Raw genomic sequence first — 20437 nt, 5'->3', positions numbered from 1 at the left:
TTAATCATGGATTTAAGAAAAAAAAAACAAAGTTGTCTACAAATAATTACCATGTCCAACTTTGTGGTACAAGTTGATTGGTTCTGGGCTTCGATAGCAATGTTGTGGTTTGAGGTTAATGTGTCGGAGATCAGCCATCATGTCAGAGCCCGCCTGCAGCAGGGATACCATGAGGGGATCTGAATCCTTATCTCCATCAGGACTTGATATGCCACGCCGATCCTGAAATACATGAAGCCTGTTAATATGTATCAATTAAACTGATTTAAAAATATGGTGTTGATTGAGAGATTTATTGTAAAAAAGAATGCAAAAAGTTATAGCAAATGGTGTTTTCCAGCTTTGGTTCAACAGTAAAACTCAATATAATTATGAGTTTATTGTATGAAATGTGCCTGAAGAGATAAAATTATAATATTATTATAGGTATCCATCTAGCTATTAAACTGGAAAATTTATCTGAATCAATTCCAAATACCTATTATTTCCTCTGTACAAGGTTGAAAAGTTGTCTTGGACATATATTTTTAGAATATTACATTATATGTAATTTATGGCTTACACAAATCATAGTAATTTTTAAAGAACACATCCCAAAGTTGACAATATGATATTTTATCTTTTAACCTATGTAATTGTAAGATATATAATATATTAATTACAATTCCAATTAGATTCTGAGTGAGTTTTATATTTTAAACACACCTGAAGTTTTTTTAAATGAATAGGTACCAATATTATGATATATCCATATATTTTAATGTGTTCATGTGCAAAATATGATTGTCTTACTTCAAGATTACAGAAAAAATGTCCGATCTGTGGGTAGACATTGGCAGTAGCTTTCCTGTGCAACACGGCAGCCATGCCAGACATGGAGCAGTTGTTCAACCGGGTGAACAGGACAGCATCCAGTCTGTCCAGATGCCGGGCAAAGTCCCACCAACACGCCTTGCGGGAGAAACCGCCATCAACTGTAAAGATTAGACATTCACTAAAACATAGTAAAGATGGCTATATTTTTTGTAAACACCAAAACTTTTTGAGAAGCAGTTGATTACAAAAACATAATTGATAGTAATAAATGAACCAGAACCAGAACAATTTTACTAAAAGAATAGGTGATAAAATTTAGTATAATACGTAAGTACTTACTCAAATTATTTTTACAAATTCAGTTAAACTTTTCCTAACAATCATTACAATGGTTAAAGTAAGACCAAGCATTTGAATCTGAAAAACTTGCTTAAAAAAGGATGTAAAGTAAGTAAATCAAGCTTACCATATACATTTATAATAACTTTTAATTGATCATTTAATTCTAAGTAATAGTATTATTTATTACTTCTATTAATTTCGTTTCTCGGTATATTCATATCATAAAATATATAAAGTTGGCCAGAATAGCACAGTTTTCAGTGTTCACATAATATGTATATGCAAAGGACAATTAAAGAAGCTATGTCACTAATATTAAGTATTTTTAAAATAGTAAGGTATTTGAAATTTGATAAATGTGTAGAAATCAATCTAAATGTAAACATTACTGACGATTTATTATTCATATTATTATTATATTCAACAGCACTCTGTAGTCTGTGGTAAGCAACATGTATTCAATACTTTATATAGTAACTTTATTTATATATATATATATATATTATATATATATGGGCGGTCATAAGTTCATAACTTAACTTTATTTTATTCTAAGGATATTATTCGCTAAGTCTTGATTTCGAACATACCGTCATACAGCTTAGCGTTAGTGACAACTGACTCCAACTCTTGATTATGATAGCAGATAGAACATTGAAGAATCCAAAAAATAACAAAGTTTTACCCTAACGCCTCAAATGTTGCCCATATTGTAGGTTACTTGAGAATATTGTACCACTACAGCAATACAATAAGATAGCATTCTCGGCCAGCCCTGCGATTCTGTAACTCACTTTTCGAACTCACACAGCGGTTTTCGCATCGGCGGTCGCTCTGAAATCAGTTGTGAAGCAGTCATTTTATGATTTGGCACTCTGAAAAGGTGGGAGCTTGTAGTTTATTGTTTATCAGAATGCCAAATCATAAAATAACTGCTTCACAACTGATTTCAGAGCGACCTCCGATGCGAAAACCGCTGTGTGAGTTCGAAAAGTGAGTTACAGAATCGCAGGGCTGTAGTCAAACACAAAATCCATTCACAGTGCTTGTTGCCAACTGTATAACTTTATTTTTTATTTTTAAACATATTATGAATTTAATATAATTTAAGTCTTACCTAGCATATTAAATCCATTAATTCCAAAGAGGGCGGCGTCACCCTGTCCTCCTGGGAAGACGTAAAGAGTGGGGTGGCTGAATCGAATGTTACCGACCACGTCACTGGGAACCAATAGCTGTTCCAAGCTGGCTGGAACGATGTAAGGTTCCAGGTACGCTGTAAATAATAAAAATTACTTAAACTTTAACGTATTTATAGTTCGTTTAAGGGAATTCCTTCTAAGTCTCCAAATTATTAATTATATGTATAAAGAAGATACCTTCGGATAAACTGCAGATCACAATTTGAATGGTCCCGTTTACCAGGAAATGTAGAAAAATAAAAGAAGGTTAAACTTAATCTTTTACTAAAGATACTCTACTCAACTACGATTGGCTTCCTCTCTAACCTGCTCCTAACATAATATCGTACCCTGCTTAATTGTGACTTTTGTGATTCATGTATTTTCTTACTCTTTTATATTGCATTTTGAATTATAATTCATGAAGCTTTTAGTTTATTTTTATTATTTTTTTATTTAGATTAAGTATGGTAAGTGTATAATCTATTTTTTTTTTAGTTTTATTAGATCGCTTGTTAGCGATAAGGGCGCTTAGTTAAGATGCCTTAACATTAGTGTATGTAGAAAGTCGAAAACTAAATTTGTATGAAAATTTGTTGACACGTCAAAATGACAGTTCGTGTCTACTGTTAAGGCATCTTGACTAAGCCCCATGGACACCCGTTGCATCCCTAATAATTTATGTTACTTGTTTTTATTTGTAATGTGTAAGTTTTAATAAATAAATAACGCAATATACCTATTATGAAATATGTTAAAAAGGAATTTTAATTCGAAGAGTTTGGAATTTTGAGGACCAGATTATTGATTGAACTTGACTTGTATTGCTAAATTTATGAAAATACGCCTTAAATATTAATTGTATTTAAAGAAATATGTTATTAGGTACAAAAATTTTATGCAGATTAAACTCAACTCAGCTATTTGATCTATAGCAAATAGAAGCGTAGTTGCTAGGTCATTGATTGCGAAGCCTTACATTGAGTAAGGCTAGATCTAGGTCAATTATAGACCAGCTGGAGTCCTAACGAATGCTTCCGATGGTAACTTGATTTAAGCATCCTGTTTGCAAAAGTACAGGAGACGACTTCTGGTGCTTGGTATGTAAAATAAACTAAAAAGATAATGTTCAGTTTCATTTAAATTAACTACCTATAATTTCAATGTTGAGAATCGTAAAGGCGCTCAATAAGTGAGAATATAATATCTTAGATGCGTTAATAACATCTGAAAGTTTAACAAGATTAGTATTTTGCACAACAATTTAATTTTAATTTTATTTTCTATTCACGGATACTCCGAAAAAAAAAACAACATTTTGACGTTATTAACGTAGTATGTTGACAGCTGTCAGCTATGGTTAACAGTTACACAGTTATGTCAAACTGAGACTGAAAACCAATGATTTAACATTTGATCTTGCTAATAGCAAACTGCGAAACAATTCGAATTTCGTATCCTAAGCAGTAAGATGGGAAGGATAGAATGTTATTTGTATTACATAATATAATAACATTTTCCAACAACTATGGTGATAATAATATATCAGAATATAATCAGAAGTTACAAATTTTAAGTGGATAACAAAATGTGGTACGTAAAAAATATCGTATTTATTATAGGTATGTATGAACATGAAGTTTAGAAATGAGCCATTCACTTCAATAGAAATCTAATTAAACACGTCATTTTTGTATAATTATCTATAGTAATCGTTTGTTAGTTATTAAATATTGGACCGATTTCAAAAACTCTTTCACCATTTGCTTCATTCTTCCAAGCTCCAGTTATAAATTAATTTTTTGCCATTTGAAGCCGGGATAGGCCGATATTATACAGGATAAAAATAATTGTAGGCTGTAGTGTATTTGGAGAAGGTATTTATGTATTTATAGGCCTCTATGGCCAAATTAATGAATACTTCGTACTTTTTAAAAGAAAATATATCTACTTTTAAGTCTACTAATCATAAACTATAGTCGAATTTTTAATTAGACGATATCAACTGACGTTTACGGTGTTGTCAGTTTTTAATGAAATAAAAATAGTGTTGTGACAAAGTAAAAACCCCTGAATTAATGATCGGTGATAGCACTAGTCGCCGCGCCGCGCTTTGTAATAAGACGTCAAAAACTGATTGTAGTTACATAGTACTAGTACCTAACTTATATCAGAGCAATTTTATACAATTTTGAAATAGAAATAATATTCTTTTATTGTTTAAAATGATTGACTATTCACACTCATTGTTCATTCATCTGATTGAACAAGAACTGAACGCATCACTATTACTTTAAATATGGCAACATTATTTTACAAAGTGACATTAGCTACTGTCAGTTGGCTTCGTCTAATTAAAAATACGACTATAGTAGAGATGTTGTTTAATACTTTTTAAGAAATTTTAGGCGGTGACGTGTATGGAAAAAGTATTAAAAGCTAGGTTTAATACTTCGGCTGCGGTAGTCGTATTCAGTGTAAACTTCTTCGAAACTTGGATTGTAAGTTTTATACAATATCTACCAACTTTCTTGACGTCTCACGTTAATTGCTAATTAGCGCACTAGCTTCACATTAGCGGAATATTCCAACTTCAGACAATTTCAAACCACAATGTATGTTACAGCTTCTATTTTTAGAGCATAATACAATTTAAATCTACCCCCCCAGCCCCTCCAATTCCGCTTCTTTTATATTGATCAATAATAGTACGACGGCGTCACGAAGGATGTGTACGAACGTTTAGTACAAAACGTGTTCCTAGCAATTCGATACAGAGGTACTAAAGGTTATTTTTATAATAATTTTTTTTTGTACTGAAAAACGGTCTCGTGGGGTAACATTTCAACGGTAACAAAGTTGCCTACAATACCTGATTAGATTGCCTACCCAAATGTGTCTTGGCCTCAGAAATATTTCACATATCACGTCACATATATCATATAAATCACGTCTTACAAATCTTAATTTACTTTCAGCAAAAAAATACCTACTCTTAGAAACCTTTTAACGAATTATAAATATAGTTCATAAAATATGGATATAGCGTAGGTTCTAAGTACGCATCAGAATCTATTCATAACTCACATAAATAGACGGAACAAGTAGCAAGTTACACAGCGTGTGAGCCACTTGGCTTGGAGGCAAATTGTTGTATTCATATGGTAATGCAGCAAAATATTCGCAATTTACTAGGCTTCAAGTTAATTTCAAACTCGGGTGTTGATATGTAGTCAGAATTCAATAAATATCAAGCTATATTAATTTTTGTTACTCCTAAAAAAGTCTGTGCTTTTGTGATCGACTGATCGGAAACATACTTCATTATTCTTCTATCGTAAAATGTGTATAATCTGTGTCAATTAAATTAAATTAATTAAAATTAATCGGCTTACGAAGTCAATTTAATATAGCTCTTTCTCTTTGAATTTGTGTCATTTATCGTATACGATTTTTACATAGCTTCTTATAATTTTTTTTTTTTAAAGACAATTCACACCAATTGACCTAGTCCCATGCTAAGCTGGTGAAGCTTGTGTTATGGGTACTAGGCAACGGATATACATACATATTATAGATAGATATACATATAAATACATATTTAAACACCCAAGACCTAAGAACAACATCAAATGCTCATCACATCGATGTTCGCCTCAGCCGGGGATCGAACCCGGGACCCATGGATTCGCAGTCAGGGGTACTAACCACTAGACCAATGAGTCGTCAACTAAATAACTATACAACGTAAGCTGCTTTTTACTCAAGTAGCATAATGATATGAAATCTCACTATGAGGTTGTTATGGCTAACAGTATCTTTTTTTCTAATTATATATTTCGTATATATCGTTTATGTAATCTGTTTTGGCTTTCTGTATTGGCTAAGTGTTTTGTTTTATAATATGTATGTTAGCTGTAAAATTACTTATAATTAAATAAATAAATAAATAATTAATTCCGTAAACATTTATTTCTATGTTTGTCTTTCTTGTATTCTTTTTTTAAATGTGCAATACGTGTTTGATTATCGCTGTAGTTACACTTACCGATAAAATTCTTAATGGCTGGCGAGCCAGAGTCTAGAGTGTCAGTGGGGTTGACACGAATCTTGCAGTGCTTAACGAAAGGCATGTCCGGGAGCTTGGCCCATTCGCCATTTGCGACTGAGCAATGTATGTCAATAGAAATGGAGTTCTCGTATGCGCGAATCACGCGCTGCACCTCGTTCTCTTGGTAGGCGTCTGTGAAGTCAGCCAGTGAAAATGTCCCGTCCTGAAAAAAAAAATTCATGAGTACAAACATTGCATCTGTTGTTTTAGGGCCTGAGTTTTATGATAATGAACGACGAGCGAACAATTTACACACAGGTGAGTTAGTAAAATTCACAATATTTGGTTTAAATTAAACTTTGTCGTATTCAATATGAATATTGTATTAATTAACATGAACAATTTCTTCATATCTCAGCAGTGTCAAAAGTAAATCCAATTATCTGCTTTGCAATGTTAATTAAATCAAATCAAAATATAATTTAATATTATAGGTAATATAAAGTAGACTTATGATTGTCAATATAAAATAAATAATTCTTTACATTTAAAGCAGTTTTCAATGAAAGGCGTAGATAGGACGTGAATAACTAGATACTGTTAGTAATACTACGACATTTTTAAATGTCAACTTTTTGTTCGATTAGACAATAGACACTTGTAAGGAGTTGTAACCATTACTCCTTGTTTCGCGTGATATATTATTAAAGACAGTAGAGCATATATATAAATGTCAAAAATAACATCAGGCGAAAGTCTTTTCTGCCTCTTCAGCGTACGAGCGAATTTTGTGCGCACAAAGAAAGAAAGTCCATTGGTACCAATGATTCGAAGTTTCGAACTAGAACCTCACGGATGCGAAGCCGCTGAAAGCATTAGGCAGCACTGCTCTTTTTGCATTAATTTGAAAAGACAATTTTTCAGGATGTATTTGCGGAATACCTTTGATGAAATTAGTTATGAAACGCAAACGGAAAACATGACGTGGGGCGCAAAATAAGTTATAGCGAAGTGTTATTAAAAACTAATTAAGTGAAACATCGCCGGGTCGTAATTAAAACTGTCATAGCCACTTGAGCCAGGTTGAACGGATATTACACTTTCACGTTTCCCAACACTTCGTTGGTGTTGATATTACCGGGCAGGGTAAAAGATTTTATTTATTTTTAATAAGGTCAGCCAACATATTGCAGATTTAGGTGTAATACATTTAACATCTAACCTATTCTAAAACACTTCAAGTAAAAAGTTCAGCCCTGCGATTCTGTAACTCATTTTTTGAACTCACACAGCGGTTTTCGCATCGGCGGTCGCTCTCAAATCAGTCGTGAAGCAGTCATTTTATAACCGCTGTGTGAGTTCGGAAAGTGAGTTACAGAATCGCAGGGCTGTAGTAAAACTATCAAACCAGAAAATTAATAAGTGTGGATAAATTATTTTAAACATGATTATAAAAACCGTTGTAAATTACGAATTATCTCTTTCTAATAATACATTCTTCGCCATAAAAGAAGCTCGTATATAGGTGGTATATCTTTTTATCTCGGTGACGTATTATTGATCATGAAACATTTTGAAGTAGGTACTTTACATAATAAAAACTTAATGGATTTTGTAACAAAGGAAGAGAGATTTAATAGAGAGATTTCCTTTTCCCATGAGAGATGTTGCCCGAAAAATAAATGAAATTAATGTACATAACTAAATAATTTTGTAATATTTTTCAAGTCAAAATCATCAATCATTTATATAACACAGTTTCATATATTTCCCATTTTCTATTTAAAAGTTAAATTCCCGCATTTAAACTGTAACACACGTCATTTCTCAACTCTTTAAAGTGCACTTTTCAATAAGCACACGGGAAAAAGCTCCGAGCTTAATTGCAACATTTCTCTATAATTTAACTTTTGCCGTATTTCCAACAATTTATTATACCTCTATTTGCATTGAATTAATTCACTCTATTGTTAAACGTATTTAGAATGCATTTGCATTAGAAATTTGAATTTAAATGGAAATTAATTTGGTTATTTATCTGCAGTATTGTAGGAGATGATGAGCTAACATTATTCTTATTCTTTCAGAAGAATATCAGAAGCAATATGGCGATAACCACATAAAAATGACCAATTCGCATACCCCACAGCTAATAGGATGCTTAAGTATTTACACCAGTATTTGTATAAAATATACAAAGGTGTAAAAACACCAGGCACTGTATGTATTCGAAATCATAATTGATTGCTTAATAACAACAGCCATCAACAACGAAGTTCTAACGTTTCGTCCAATGATACAGCTGCTTGTCATGAAATAGTATTATTGGCTTAAGTTCAAACTGTAAATTAGTTTTAGTTTCCGTATTGAATTCACACTTCACAAAGACTAAACCTGTACATTAGAACGTGAACCTAAATTTGAAATTGGAATTCTGTTTGTATGATGTGTTGCATTTGTATTAGAGATTGTAGGGTTCATTAGCACGTTTTATTGATCATCTTTAAGATGAGGTATATGATAAGGCTGATTAGCCTTCTTTGCTATGCTGAATAATTATTGTTTATTCACCTATTCTGAAACACAGAAACATGGACTGCATAGCGCAAGCCTAATTGCCTATGCCGACACTACGGAAGCAGTTACTCTATGTCAGCGTATAATTTTAGTTTTATGTCTAGCCTGCTTAAAGGTCACTACCGTAGCAAATCCTAAAATTCTAACCGATGAAGCTTCGTGTCTTGCTACGTAGCGTAGAGTTATTTTGCTACAAGTTGCTACGGACTTACGTAACCAATCAACACGGCTTTTGTGTACATTATTACTTTGTAGAATTGTTTTATAACTTTACTTCTTCAAATGACTGAACAAATGATGTCCCGTATGTTGTTAAGTACGTGATCAAACATTCTATACCTCATATACGTTGTCAATTTGATAAAAAATTACTTTAGGATTTTATTAATAGTATAAGCAACTTGACAGAAAACGTTGATTTAAAATAGTCTTCGTCAAATGTATAATACACATTCAGGATTTATAGAAACAGCGAAATTCATACATGGCCAATACACGACGCTGACTTTGAAACGTCATTCTCAATAACAAATTACAGCTGAAGTTTTTGCAAAAGCGACTCGGAGACGAGGGTGCTTTAGATAAAAGACCTATTGAATATAATGGAGTCTGGAGCAGCTATCAAAGGCAGAAATCGCTAGATTTATATTTTCCGAGATTTTCGCTTTGACAAGTTTTCAAAGTTATTTTGAGCTGTTCAGCGGAATAGATTTATTGAAAAATTGTCTCATTTATGTAACGATAAAGAGTAGGAGACCTCGTCGCTTAAATTGTTAAGTGGGTAAGTAACTTAATAATAAATAAAATGTTAATCTTGTAGTATTGCTTACTTGAGTATTGTTCTAATATAATTTATAAAGATATCTATTTTTTATCTAAATCTGATATGCGATGAAGCAGTTCCGTCTTCTAATAAGGTCCCTCAAAAAAATAGAGTAATTCCTTTGTGGAAAACTTAGTAATAACATAATAGAATTCAGGACTAAGTATTTTGTTTTTATAATTGTGTTTTTTGTTTGTCATGACCAAAAATCTTCTTTTTCTTTTAAAATAAGTGACGAAGTCTTGTCGCCCATGGAACAGATACATTTCTGTGTCTGGAACAACCCGCCACCTGCGATCCGCGACCTCCAAGGTATAGGTAAATATTCACTATTGTACCAACCTCCAAGGTAAATATTCACTATTGTACCAACCTCCAAGGTTAATATTCACTATTGTACCAACCTGCATGATCCAAGAGCCGTTACCCGCGAAGGTGTAACCGGCGTGGACCAGGTGTCTGTGCCGAGTGAAAGAGCTGAGCAGGTTCCTCATACACTGCATCAGCGTGTTCATCTGTGGGTGGATCAGGATCTCCGTCACCAGGTTTTCTGAAGCGTACTGGATTAGTCGCTCGCCTGCGAATATCATAAATTTAAACGTTAGTACAAATGAAGAACAAGCATAGTTCATAATAACACCATATCGGATAAAAATATTATATTAAATAAAATTCCTTCAAGAGACCTCTGACTACAGGCACTGATCTATAGTATAGCGACAGTTACTTATGCAACATTTATTCACCCTCGACATATATATCTCGTATAAATATTTGTTTCTTAGTATGTATCTAATTTTATGATATACTCGTATACATTTATTGCTATATATGTGTAAATAATAAAAAAAAAATGAATATAAATATTTAGAACGCACTAATATATAATAAAATATAATTTACCGCTAATAGAATTACTTTATACTAAAAATAATTACAAAAGAACGGATATAGACATTACTTAAAATACCGCAATAACCATTTCTCTTTGTTACCGAGAACATTTATTTTAATTTACCCACAGAAACGAAAAAGGTATGACCTTGGCCTTTCCTTCAAGGGTAGATGAGATTTATAGCCTCTTCACACGAGGTGATAATCTGCTTTACACAGTCGCTATATCATTTAGAAGATTTATTAGATTTTCGGTGAACATAAGGAGTCATTGCATTACGTACCCCTCTTTAGCTCAATATATTGATGTTATTACTGTTTTATTTGAGCTATTGAGTTAATAAAACTTGACACGTAAATTAATATTCAATAGATATTATTTTATTACCGGTTCCGATCAAGCCAATGAAATATGTTTTTAAATCAATAATAAAAGAATGTAGAAGATAATAAATTTTCGTACTTTAAAATAACAGCCCATCCTGCATTGCACTGTTAATTTATTGTAGTACGCCAGTCTAGCTTAAAGTTTCTGTATATATTTTAACTAACTTATACAAACATAAAATGCATATTGATATCATTAACTGTACCCCGTGTTTTATTTTCGTTATCTCGAACGATGAGCGGTGTTCATAGCTACTTGGATATTTTTCGTACGTTAATTCAATTGGTATATTAATGCAATTAGATTATCAAACATAAACATGTATACTTTTAAAAGTGAAGTAAACTTTAAAGCTGTATAGAACGTAGATAATAGTTACGTATTCTATGTATTTGAAAAAAAATAGCAATTACATAAACACGAAATTTTGTACATTGTCAGTTTGATATTCATACAAGTATTCAGTAATTAAAGCCGCACTCCCTTTGTACAATCTAAGTTTCCCTCGAATAGAACGAAAATTATTTAATGACTTGTTCATTTTAAATTCTGAATTTCGCTCTAAAAATTCTCAGAGGGAATGTTTCAAAGGTATTTTTCACAGAGACTTACAAAATAAGAGAGAAAAGTAATACACGTTCCGCAACACTAGCGTGTCATTAAGGTTTTCAAAATGCATTTAAAGTATTATTCGAGGTAACGCCTGCGACGTGAGTGAAAAACTTAATAATATTTAAACTTGTATGAATGATAATTACCGTTATTAAATAAGACCTATAAATTTAGTTTTGGAACATTAAAATATTTACCTTATAAAATAATGAAACAAATCCAAACCTTCTACGAAAGATTATGCGTAGTCGCAATTACAAATATATAATGAATGCCACAAAGTTTACTTTATCAGAAATAATTAAAAATTGATTATCTTTATTTCAATTTTATATTGCTAATATCTATAATCATATATAGTTCTCACTATATCAGGAGTCTGGGAAACATGTTTTTTAAACAACTAGCGGACCCGACAAACGTCCTGTTGTCCAATTCAATACAAACAAATTGTCTTAAAGACAAAAATATTGTTTAAAATCCGTTTATATTTCCAGATCATTACAAAATTCAAACAAATATGGAACAAAAATTCACGGTTCTATCTTGGCATTTAGTATTTCGGGGGAAATCGGGTAGAAGCGCACAAATTTGTGTGAACTCATTCAGTTAGAAACAAAGATAGGCGTGTCAGTTTGCTGTAATCTGAGCTAACTTTTGTAATAAATTAAGAGCCAAGTAGATCGTAAAGGTCATGTGTCGTAGACACTTGTAGATGTGCTACGCCGTACCTACAAATAATATTATATTATAGTTTTTAACATCGAATATCCTTTATTGTATCTTAATTTCTCATTAATAAATTATACTTCCACGATTAATAAAAAAAACCAAAACGTTCCCCTATCTGACACATTTTTAGTACGTGACTTCAATGCGAAAGAAGTTCTAACAATAAAGATAGAACTTGTGCCAGTATTTACCACGGATCCTAAGCAATCTTAAACACAATTAGGCTCTCTCAAAGAAAGTGGGTTGTTTATCTTTGTAACTAAATTACTGGATTACTGAGGTTCCAAGGAAATGTAATTTCTCGCAAGAGTACAATAACGTTTTGTTAACTTTTCAGCTTTTATAATGAATTCTAATATTTGTATTGTTTAAATCTGATAATATTTTTATTTCACATGAGATTCACATAAATAGCCGGGTTTTAAACTAAAATGTCAAAGTGTTTCTTTACCGAATTCTCTCTCTTTACTTAAATTTCCCCTTATAGAGCGTGGAGCATAATTTCCGAGTCTATTTGTAATCAGGTTTAGAAAATCGAACCCGGGACCGAGCGTTAATTTAGTATAAATATTAACTTATTATTTAAATTTGCTCACCATATCTGGCCTCCTCCCCCTCGGGTGCCTGTGCCGTGAGGGTGGCCAGTTCCTTCTCCAAATCGACCTGGTGCTCGCCAGCGTCCCATGATAGCAGGCCTGAAATAAAAAAAATATATCTTACTCCGGTCTGGAAATAAAAGCATGCTAACGCGACTCAGCGGGACCCATTTTTTCCCACAAAGATATAAGAAACAAAATATTGACATTAAGGGTCTGTTTCACAATGTGCGGATAAGTTCAACATAAGTACCAAATTAGCTATTTATTACTTATTGGTAGGATAAACACTATTGTTGCGTTTCACGACTGTCAGATAGTGATATTTGTCACATAAAGACCATCTTAAGTTATGAGTCCGATGAAGTGTCAAATAGCACAATTTATCTTGCAAATACTTTATGTGTTGCATAGCTATTTGGTACTTTATCCATACATTGTGAAACAGACCCTAAGTCTAACGGATGAGCAATGGGCAGCCTTATATAAGTGATCTCTTCCAGACGAGGTAGCCCGTATTCTATGCGTCTATTGTGAATTCTAAAAATAATGGTAAAATACTTTAGTTCAGAACAGTAAAATGTTTGAAATTCTTCCATGTCATCGGAAATTACTTCTGCTACAACATTAAAACCTAAGTTTATTGTTAAACTTTCAACTCTTAAGTTGACCGGAATTTGACAAGCGCTTTCAAGTTTGCAGGTCCTCACACTGTTGCACATCTTACAATCTCTTATTGTGGTGACGTAGGAATTTGTTTAAACTTCATTTATTGTAAATAATAGTTGAAAAATAATACGAACTTCTTAATTTACGATTAAAATTATGAGAACAACTTAGGTTACTGGTTTAATTTAACATATATTGTAGTTCCTTGAAGAAGCACACAATTTTAAAATCTATACTGTTTTGTCACAGTTACCGCCATTTCTCCTGCTGTCGGTAATTAATACGACGTCGGTAAGATGTTAGTGTTAATACGAGGTATATATCGTGAAGCGAAATTTAGCTGTCCGTTAAGTAGTGTAATATTTTTACCGACAGAATGAATAATGTCGGTAACTGTGACAAAATACCTAAATATAGCTGCAAGGCTGCAGCTTAGAAGCGCAACCATATAGATTATGTAGTAGTAAAATCGTTGGCAAGCGAAGCAATAAATAAAAATAACCCTTATTATTATTACAATTTTTTTTTGGTTTTGCGGGGCACATTATAATGCACGCACCCGCATATTCCTTAAAATAATATTAAAATAGAACTTATAGAATCATTTATTTAAAAGAATCGCCTATATAAGATATCGTCTGACCTCAATAAACACTAACCAAACATGTGTGTCAATTTCCTTTATTGCATCTTGCCTTAGGAAAGGTTGCCATGGAAACGCTGTGCAAATAACACACCCCTTTTATTTTATTACACCACAGTACTATACATTTACGACCCATTTTCTTTTATCACTAGGGAAAATCTTATATTATTATTTAAGATATTACTGAAAGATAAAATAAACTTCTGTTATAAGTTGACAGGTTCTTCAATTTTTTTATGATTATCGATTCTGTAGATGTCCCACGGTACATAAATGTACAGTAACCGCTGTGCCCGCATTAATCAGACACTTTCTTCAGATATTTATTAATATTTGCAGCGTAAACTAAACAAAAAGTTAGAAAGAAACTTTAATTATGAGGGCATTGTTTGCCCGGCCATTGTTTTTGATTTGGGTTTAATGATCACCGATCTCGCTTTATACAAAAAAATAATCTATTGTTTTAAAAAAAATAAAAATGATTTTAACATAAAAAGAAACTTGCAAATTAAATACCACAGTTAAATTTGATTCATTATTCGGCCCTTAATCTAGAACGTCAATCAAACTTAAATTGTAACAAGACAAAAGCTGTCAAATCATTTTTTTCTTTATGAAATTTGTCACATTTGACAGCGCTCAAGACGTGATTGAGACTTCAGATACGAATTAGAATATACATACAAAATAATAAATTGTTTAGTGAAAAAAAAACAAAATCTCATATTTTTTACTTCAATTTCTTGTTTAAGCTATCGCCGAATATGGTTAAAATGAGTAGGTATTAAGAATATCCATAGCGCAAAATCACCTGCGTCATGAGTATACCCCACATACACACCTTCATATTTACACCATCACTCAATATAGCCAAATAAGGTATTACTTTGTTAAATGTATTAAATAATTATTATTGTTTTTTGTAAATATCTTTGGCTATATTTTTAGTTTCTTTGTTTGTTTTTAGGATTACGAAATAAATAATTTCTAGTAAAGTTTAGTTTAGCGTTATTTTAATCCATATACCATTATCAAAGAAAAACATTTAATTGAATATTATTGCTTACACAACAAAAATAAATAAAATTACAACCAAATATGGGCCTAGCTCAAAGATGAGTTGTTGATGGCCTAACAAAAGAGAAGTTGCTGTCACCAGCAACACTAAGTTTCAGTGGCCCCGTACTATGTTAGAGTTAATCGAATGTCCATTGTCAGTTCTGTCTTTGACACATTTACATATTCAAATTTTAGTTGTCACTAGCAAAAGGCGCATCGCAATGCTACAAGCATTTTGTAAATATTGAAGGACACATAATTACGCTGCGGCAGCCAGCATGCTGCGACGACAACTTGCGATACACCCCCTGCAACGCCGGGGTCTAGTGTGTTGACGACCTTATAGGGAATAGTACGATCTTTTCTTTAAGGCCCCTAAGTCGTATCGGTTTAGAAAAACCTCTACTGGCAGCTGGATTCAGAAGGTGATGCGCGGAAAAAAGTGCCTTAAAATCGCTGTGTTGTGGATCGCCATGCGTCGAGATGGAATATGTATAGCAATAGTATCTCCTACATTATATTCCATATATTTAAATTTTATTTCAACTTAAAAGTAACAATTGAGGTCCTCGTTAAAATAATGAAATCGTCTGAATTTTAAATTGTCTTTCAAGCAAAGGAGCAATTAGGGGAAGAATTGTTATATTAAATTGTTGAGTTTCGAATAAAAGAAAAAGCTTTCCTTTACAAAAGAAACCCGTAACGCGATTAAAATAATTAATTTGAGCCTCGACAGAGTTTTAAATTTGTGATCGTCGACCTCAATTTTTCGTAAAAATAATATAGAAATTCAAGCTTTTTAAAATATGGATAAAAGCCGTATTTAACTTGTTCTTTAAAAGTTTATAAAAAGAGAAAGGTTTTTTAGTTATATTAAAATTATTTTTCTACATTTATTTTTTTAATTATATATAATTGAAACACAGATATAACCCTCAATGCCGTAAGTATATAGGGTAGGTTAAAAAACTTTCCATTAATTAAGATATCAATCTGCACTAACATTACCATAAATCTCGTAAGTCCAAAGCCTATTAATGCGTAGAATCAATAAAAGAGAAGTGTGTTCTGCCGTAGAAAATAGAATCAATTAGGGTTGACATTCTTTTTATTAATTGAATATAAAGAATATAAGAGACTGAAACAATAGCGTTCACAAACGAGGCCTCTCGACGCGTGACCTTCCCGTCTTGTCTCTGTATTATTCAGAGACTCATTACGGACTTTGGTTTTAGTTAGACTGAAACTATTCTTCATCTCAGGGCAACCTGAGTTTCCAGCGCGAAATTAAGGAAAATATTACCTATGTTCGGTATATATTCTATATGTAACTAAAAAAATATTTAAAGAATTCAATGATTATTGTCCGCAAATTAAAAATAAATCAGTGGCGCTATAACCTCTAGGTCTGGGCCTCAGATTTTAATTCTGTTTCATGATCATTTTTAAATCTAATAGGCAAGAAGGTGATCAGCTCCAGTGCCTGACATACGCCGTCGACTTTTTGGGTCTAAGACAGGTTTCCTCACGATGTTTTTCTTCACCGTTCGAGCAAATGCGTCTTTAAACATAGAAAGAAGTCTATTGGTGCACAGCCGGGGATCGAACCTACGACCTCAGGGATGAGAGTCGCATGCTGAAGCTACTAGGCCAACACTGCTCAAGCTCAGCAGATTAAAACTGGTTTAAATATTTTTTTATTTTAAGCTTTAGTTACTTTTATATATCGAATTTTACTTTTATTCTTAGTTGTATTTTAATGTTAAAGATATAAAAATCTATAATTATGTTATTTGAATTCTAATTGCATGGGACATCATACTAGTAAATTATATAACTGCTTGTTAATCATCACTTTTCGCGCATCATTAGGTCTCGGACGCCATCAGTCTCATTATTTCGAATAGGTATGGTAGGTATGATTATACCAAAATGTCTCGTGTATTACATATAAGGGACACGTGTATAATTCCTCATTAATCTGCACATTACACAATTAGCTCGGCCGGCCGCTTCTAGGTCACTCCGTAATCCCTAGAATTAGGTTCTAACTTAATTAGTAACACTTACCTAACTTTGTAATTATTATTAAGAGGATGGTTCAATGGGGCGGAAAAATTAAAATTTATTTCTTATACTCTCCCAGGTTTTCATAATATTGTTGTTCATTAAAAATAAATGAGTTTAATTGCACCGATTGAACTTAAAGTACCAATATGTCCCTTTTCATCACAGCGTAAATAAAATTTGATAGAAAAAAACTAAAGAGTACAGATAATACTAGTAAGAGACAAAGAGTATTATAGATAGTACCTACTAATAGACTATGTTAAACTGAGGGGATCTTCTCTGACTATACATGTCCGTAGCTCTTATAATTTTGAATATTTATTATGAAATTTTATTTACTATAGATAATACGTAACTGGGAAGTGACAAGTTGCTGTACAATTTTTTTTTTGTTTTATCAGGATCCTGAGATACATTTCTAATGTCATTTATTAAACAGCTTTCTTCGTCAAAATAATAAAATTTGAAAAACAGTTCAAGTTTTAATTTTTTTTTAATCCTCTTGCATTTTACATTCTATTTCCCAGTAGTCGTTATTTGCATAAGTTACGTACTATTTCAACAACCATTTAGATCGCGTGAGTGCAAAGTTTAGAAAAACACCCAAATATAATGGATCACGAAGGCGCGAGCGTGTTTATCGAAGTATTTTAGCTTTAATTAATTGCTTTTGCTATGGAAAATATTTTAAATTAATTTTATTGGATAGTCCAAACTTATGATTACGGAAAGCTGTTCAAAGTATAATATATATTATAGCCTGTGCCTTCTATGCTGTTTTCTATCCTGAATAATACGTTCGATTTAAGGACGCCTCGAATTAATTCAACTGTTATAGCTAAAGTAATCTTTACTAAATATATAATATTTCCTTTGTATATCTAAAATAAATTTGAGCAACAAGGAGTCAAACCGTCCTTCTGTGTAAGCCGCGAAATTGAGATGTTTTAAATAGGTAAATATATAGAATTAAATAAATGAAAATGAATCGCAAAATATGTTGCTAAGAGCATAATTCTGAAGAAGGCGACTGGACCAATTTGTATATTTTTTAAAATGAATTTCTTAAACGAACATAAAACTTAACTACGCAACTTCAATGGAACGAATCATATGTAGCTACTATAAACGTAAGCTAAGTAAAAAAATCATATTAGGACGAAATGAAGCGCGGGCGCAGCTAGTTGGATATAAATATTAATAGTTTATATTTATTCAAATTAATAATATAATGTCTATAATCTAGTAAAGTGTATTTCTGTAAGTTGCAAGGATTTTTTTCAAAATAAGATCACTAAAAACTTATAAAAATTGGTTGCAATAAAATAGTTGATTGTAATAAGCCATTATGTGAATTTCAGGTGATTTATAAATCTTATCATGATTATTCAACGATAAGTAGTTAATTTAAGTTTCGCGTGCTTGTGTCCGATTCACACCATTAGACGATCTTTACGTGAATTCATAGTTTTTTGTTACAAGTGAAAATTACTAACATCAACAGTGTTGCGCAATTTGTCTGCCTTAATAACTTCATAATTTATTACCATTTATGATTTAATACTTGCTGTCAATAAGAATAGATTAATTTAATTTCAATTTCGAGGGAACTGTCAATCTAAATTACTTTTTCGTATTTTATCTAGATTGATTGTCGGAATATTTCGTTTATTTTTAATTAAAATAAGGTTTTATTCGGAGATTTGAAATTACGATGGTGAATATGGATCAATGATCTGAATTAGCGATTGTTATTAAAAAAAATAAAGATAGCAACACTATAAACAATAATATCCTAAAATTAATAAATGAAAGAGAAAAACTTAAGAACACATGGCTACGCTCAGACATAGAGAAAAAAAATGGCTAAAGAAACTTTATAGAAAAATAAAGAAAAAAATCATTGAAAGGAAAAATAAAATAAAAATGAAATTGATTGAAAGTGAATTGGAAACAAGAGGCTCTACTAAAAACAGCCAGAAAAGCCACAAAAAAGAATGGATGCACTCAATAAAAACAAAATCAGGAGAAACTATAACAAATCGACAAAGCATCCTTCTATCATCTACTGACTTTTATAAAAAAAAGAAATTATTAAAAAAAAATCATTTAATCATTATAAACTGATCAAAGTAATAAATTTAACGATCCGACCACGACTTTTATGAGGAAGCGAAAATGATAGATTAAGTATGGAAGAAACAGCTCTGAGCAGTAAGACTGCCTATTTATATTTTTCTGATTATACTTTTACATCTTCTAACGTATCTTTTTATTATAAATGTGTTAAAAATTATAGTTGATAGCATATGGCATTCGTTAGGGAAAATATTTTCGATATAAAAGTACTGGAACAGTACTTTTGTTCCAAAAAAAAATAGGCAAACGGAAGACAACGCCCCTTCGCCCATCACATGTCACCGACAAAAAGGTCAATCAAAGGTCAACGAACGATACCCAGTTAAATATACAATTTTTAGCATATATGGTTTCGCCTTTTATGTTACAAATATTTGTAGGTTTGAACCTGAGATTCAAATTTTATTTATTTAAGGATGGTATGTAGCATTTGCATCTACGATTCAAGCTTTTTATTATATTAGCATTAGATCCAACATGTAGTATACAAAAATCGATGGTCGATTTAGTCACTGTGTTAAAAGTTTAAAGTCTCTAATATCTGTTAACATTTAGCTATTTGCCAAAATCAATTATTATGTACCACAAAAAACGGTTCGGTGGCCGTGGATTCACAATTCTTAACATAAAGAAAGGCACACAAGGGTAAAGTTAGCAAAATATAATCGAATTCAAGATGTGTCTAGCATAACCAGAGCGAAACAAAAAAGTAATCAAATGTGACGATCGGCTGACATATTATTTATTTCATAAAATAAATAATATGTATTTTGAACATATTAAATTATCCCTATGGTATACTTGTATACATGCTTGTACAATTCCCACTTATTTAATAACTA

General features: G+C 31.9%; 1 protein-coding gene across 1 annotated transcript in view; it reads right to left on the bottom strand.

Moving 5' to 3' along the window:
* LOC125050266 (titin-like) overlaps positions 1–20437 on the bottom strand; it is a 103532-nt gene that overhangs the window by 35333 nt on the left and 47762 nt on the right. Inside the window, exons 2-7 of the mRNA XM_047649993.1 lie at positions 13013–13111; positions 10195–10367; positions 6388–6613; positions 2276–2434; positions 793–974; positions 51–222 (exon numbers count right to left, since the gene is read on the bottom strand). Coding sequence (XP_047505949.1) covers positions 51–222; positions 793–974; positions 2276–2434; positions 6388–6613; positions 10195–10367; positions 13013–13111 — 1011 coding nt within the window. The remainder of the gene's footprint in view (positions 1–50; positions 223–792; positions 975–2275; positions 2435–6387; positions 6614–10194; positions 10368–13012; positions 13112–20437) is intronic.

The sequence above is a fragment of the Pieris napi genome, chromosome 6, assembly GCF_905475465.1.
Source record: "Pieris napi chromosome 6, ilPieNapi1.2, whole genome shotgun sequence".
Classification (NCBI taxonomy): Eukaryota; Metazoa; Arthropoda; class Insecta; order Lepidoptera; family Pieridae; genus Pieris; species Pieris napi.
The sequence above is the reverse complement of the archived record's forward strand: the minus strand, read 5'-3'. Positions and strand labels throughout refer to the sequence as shown.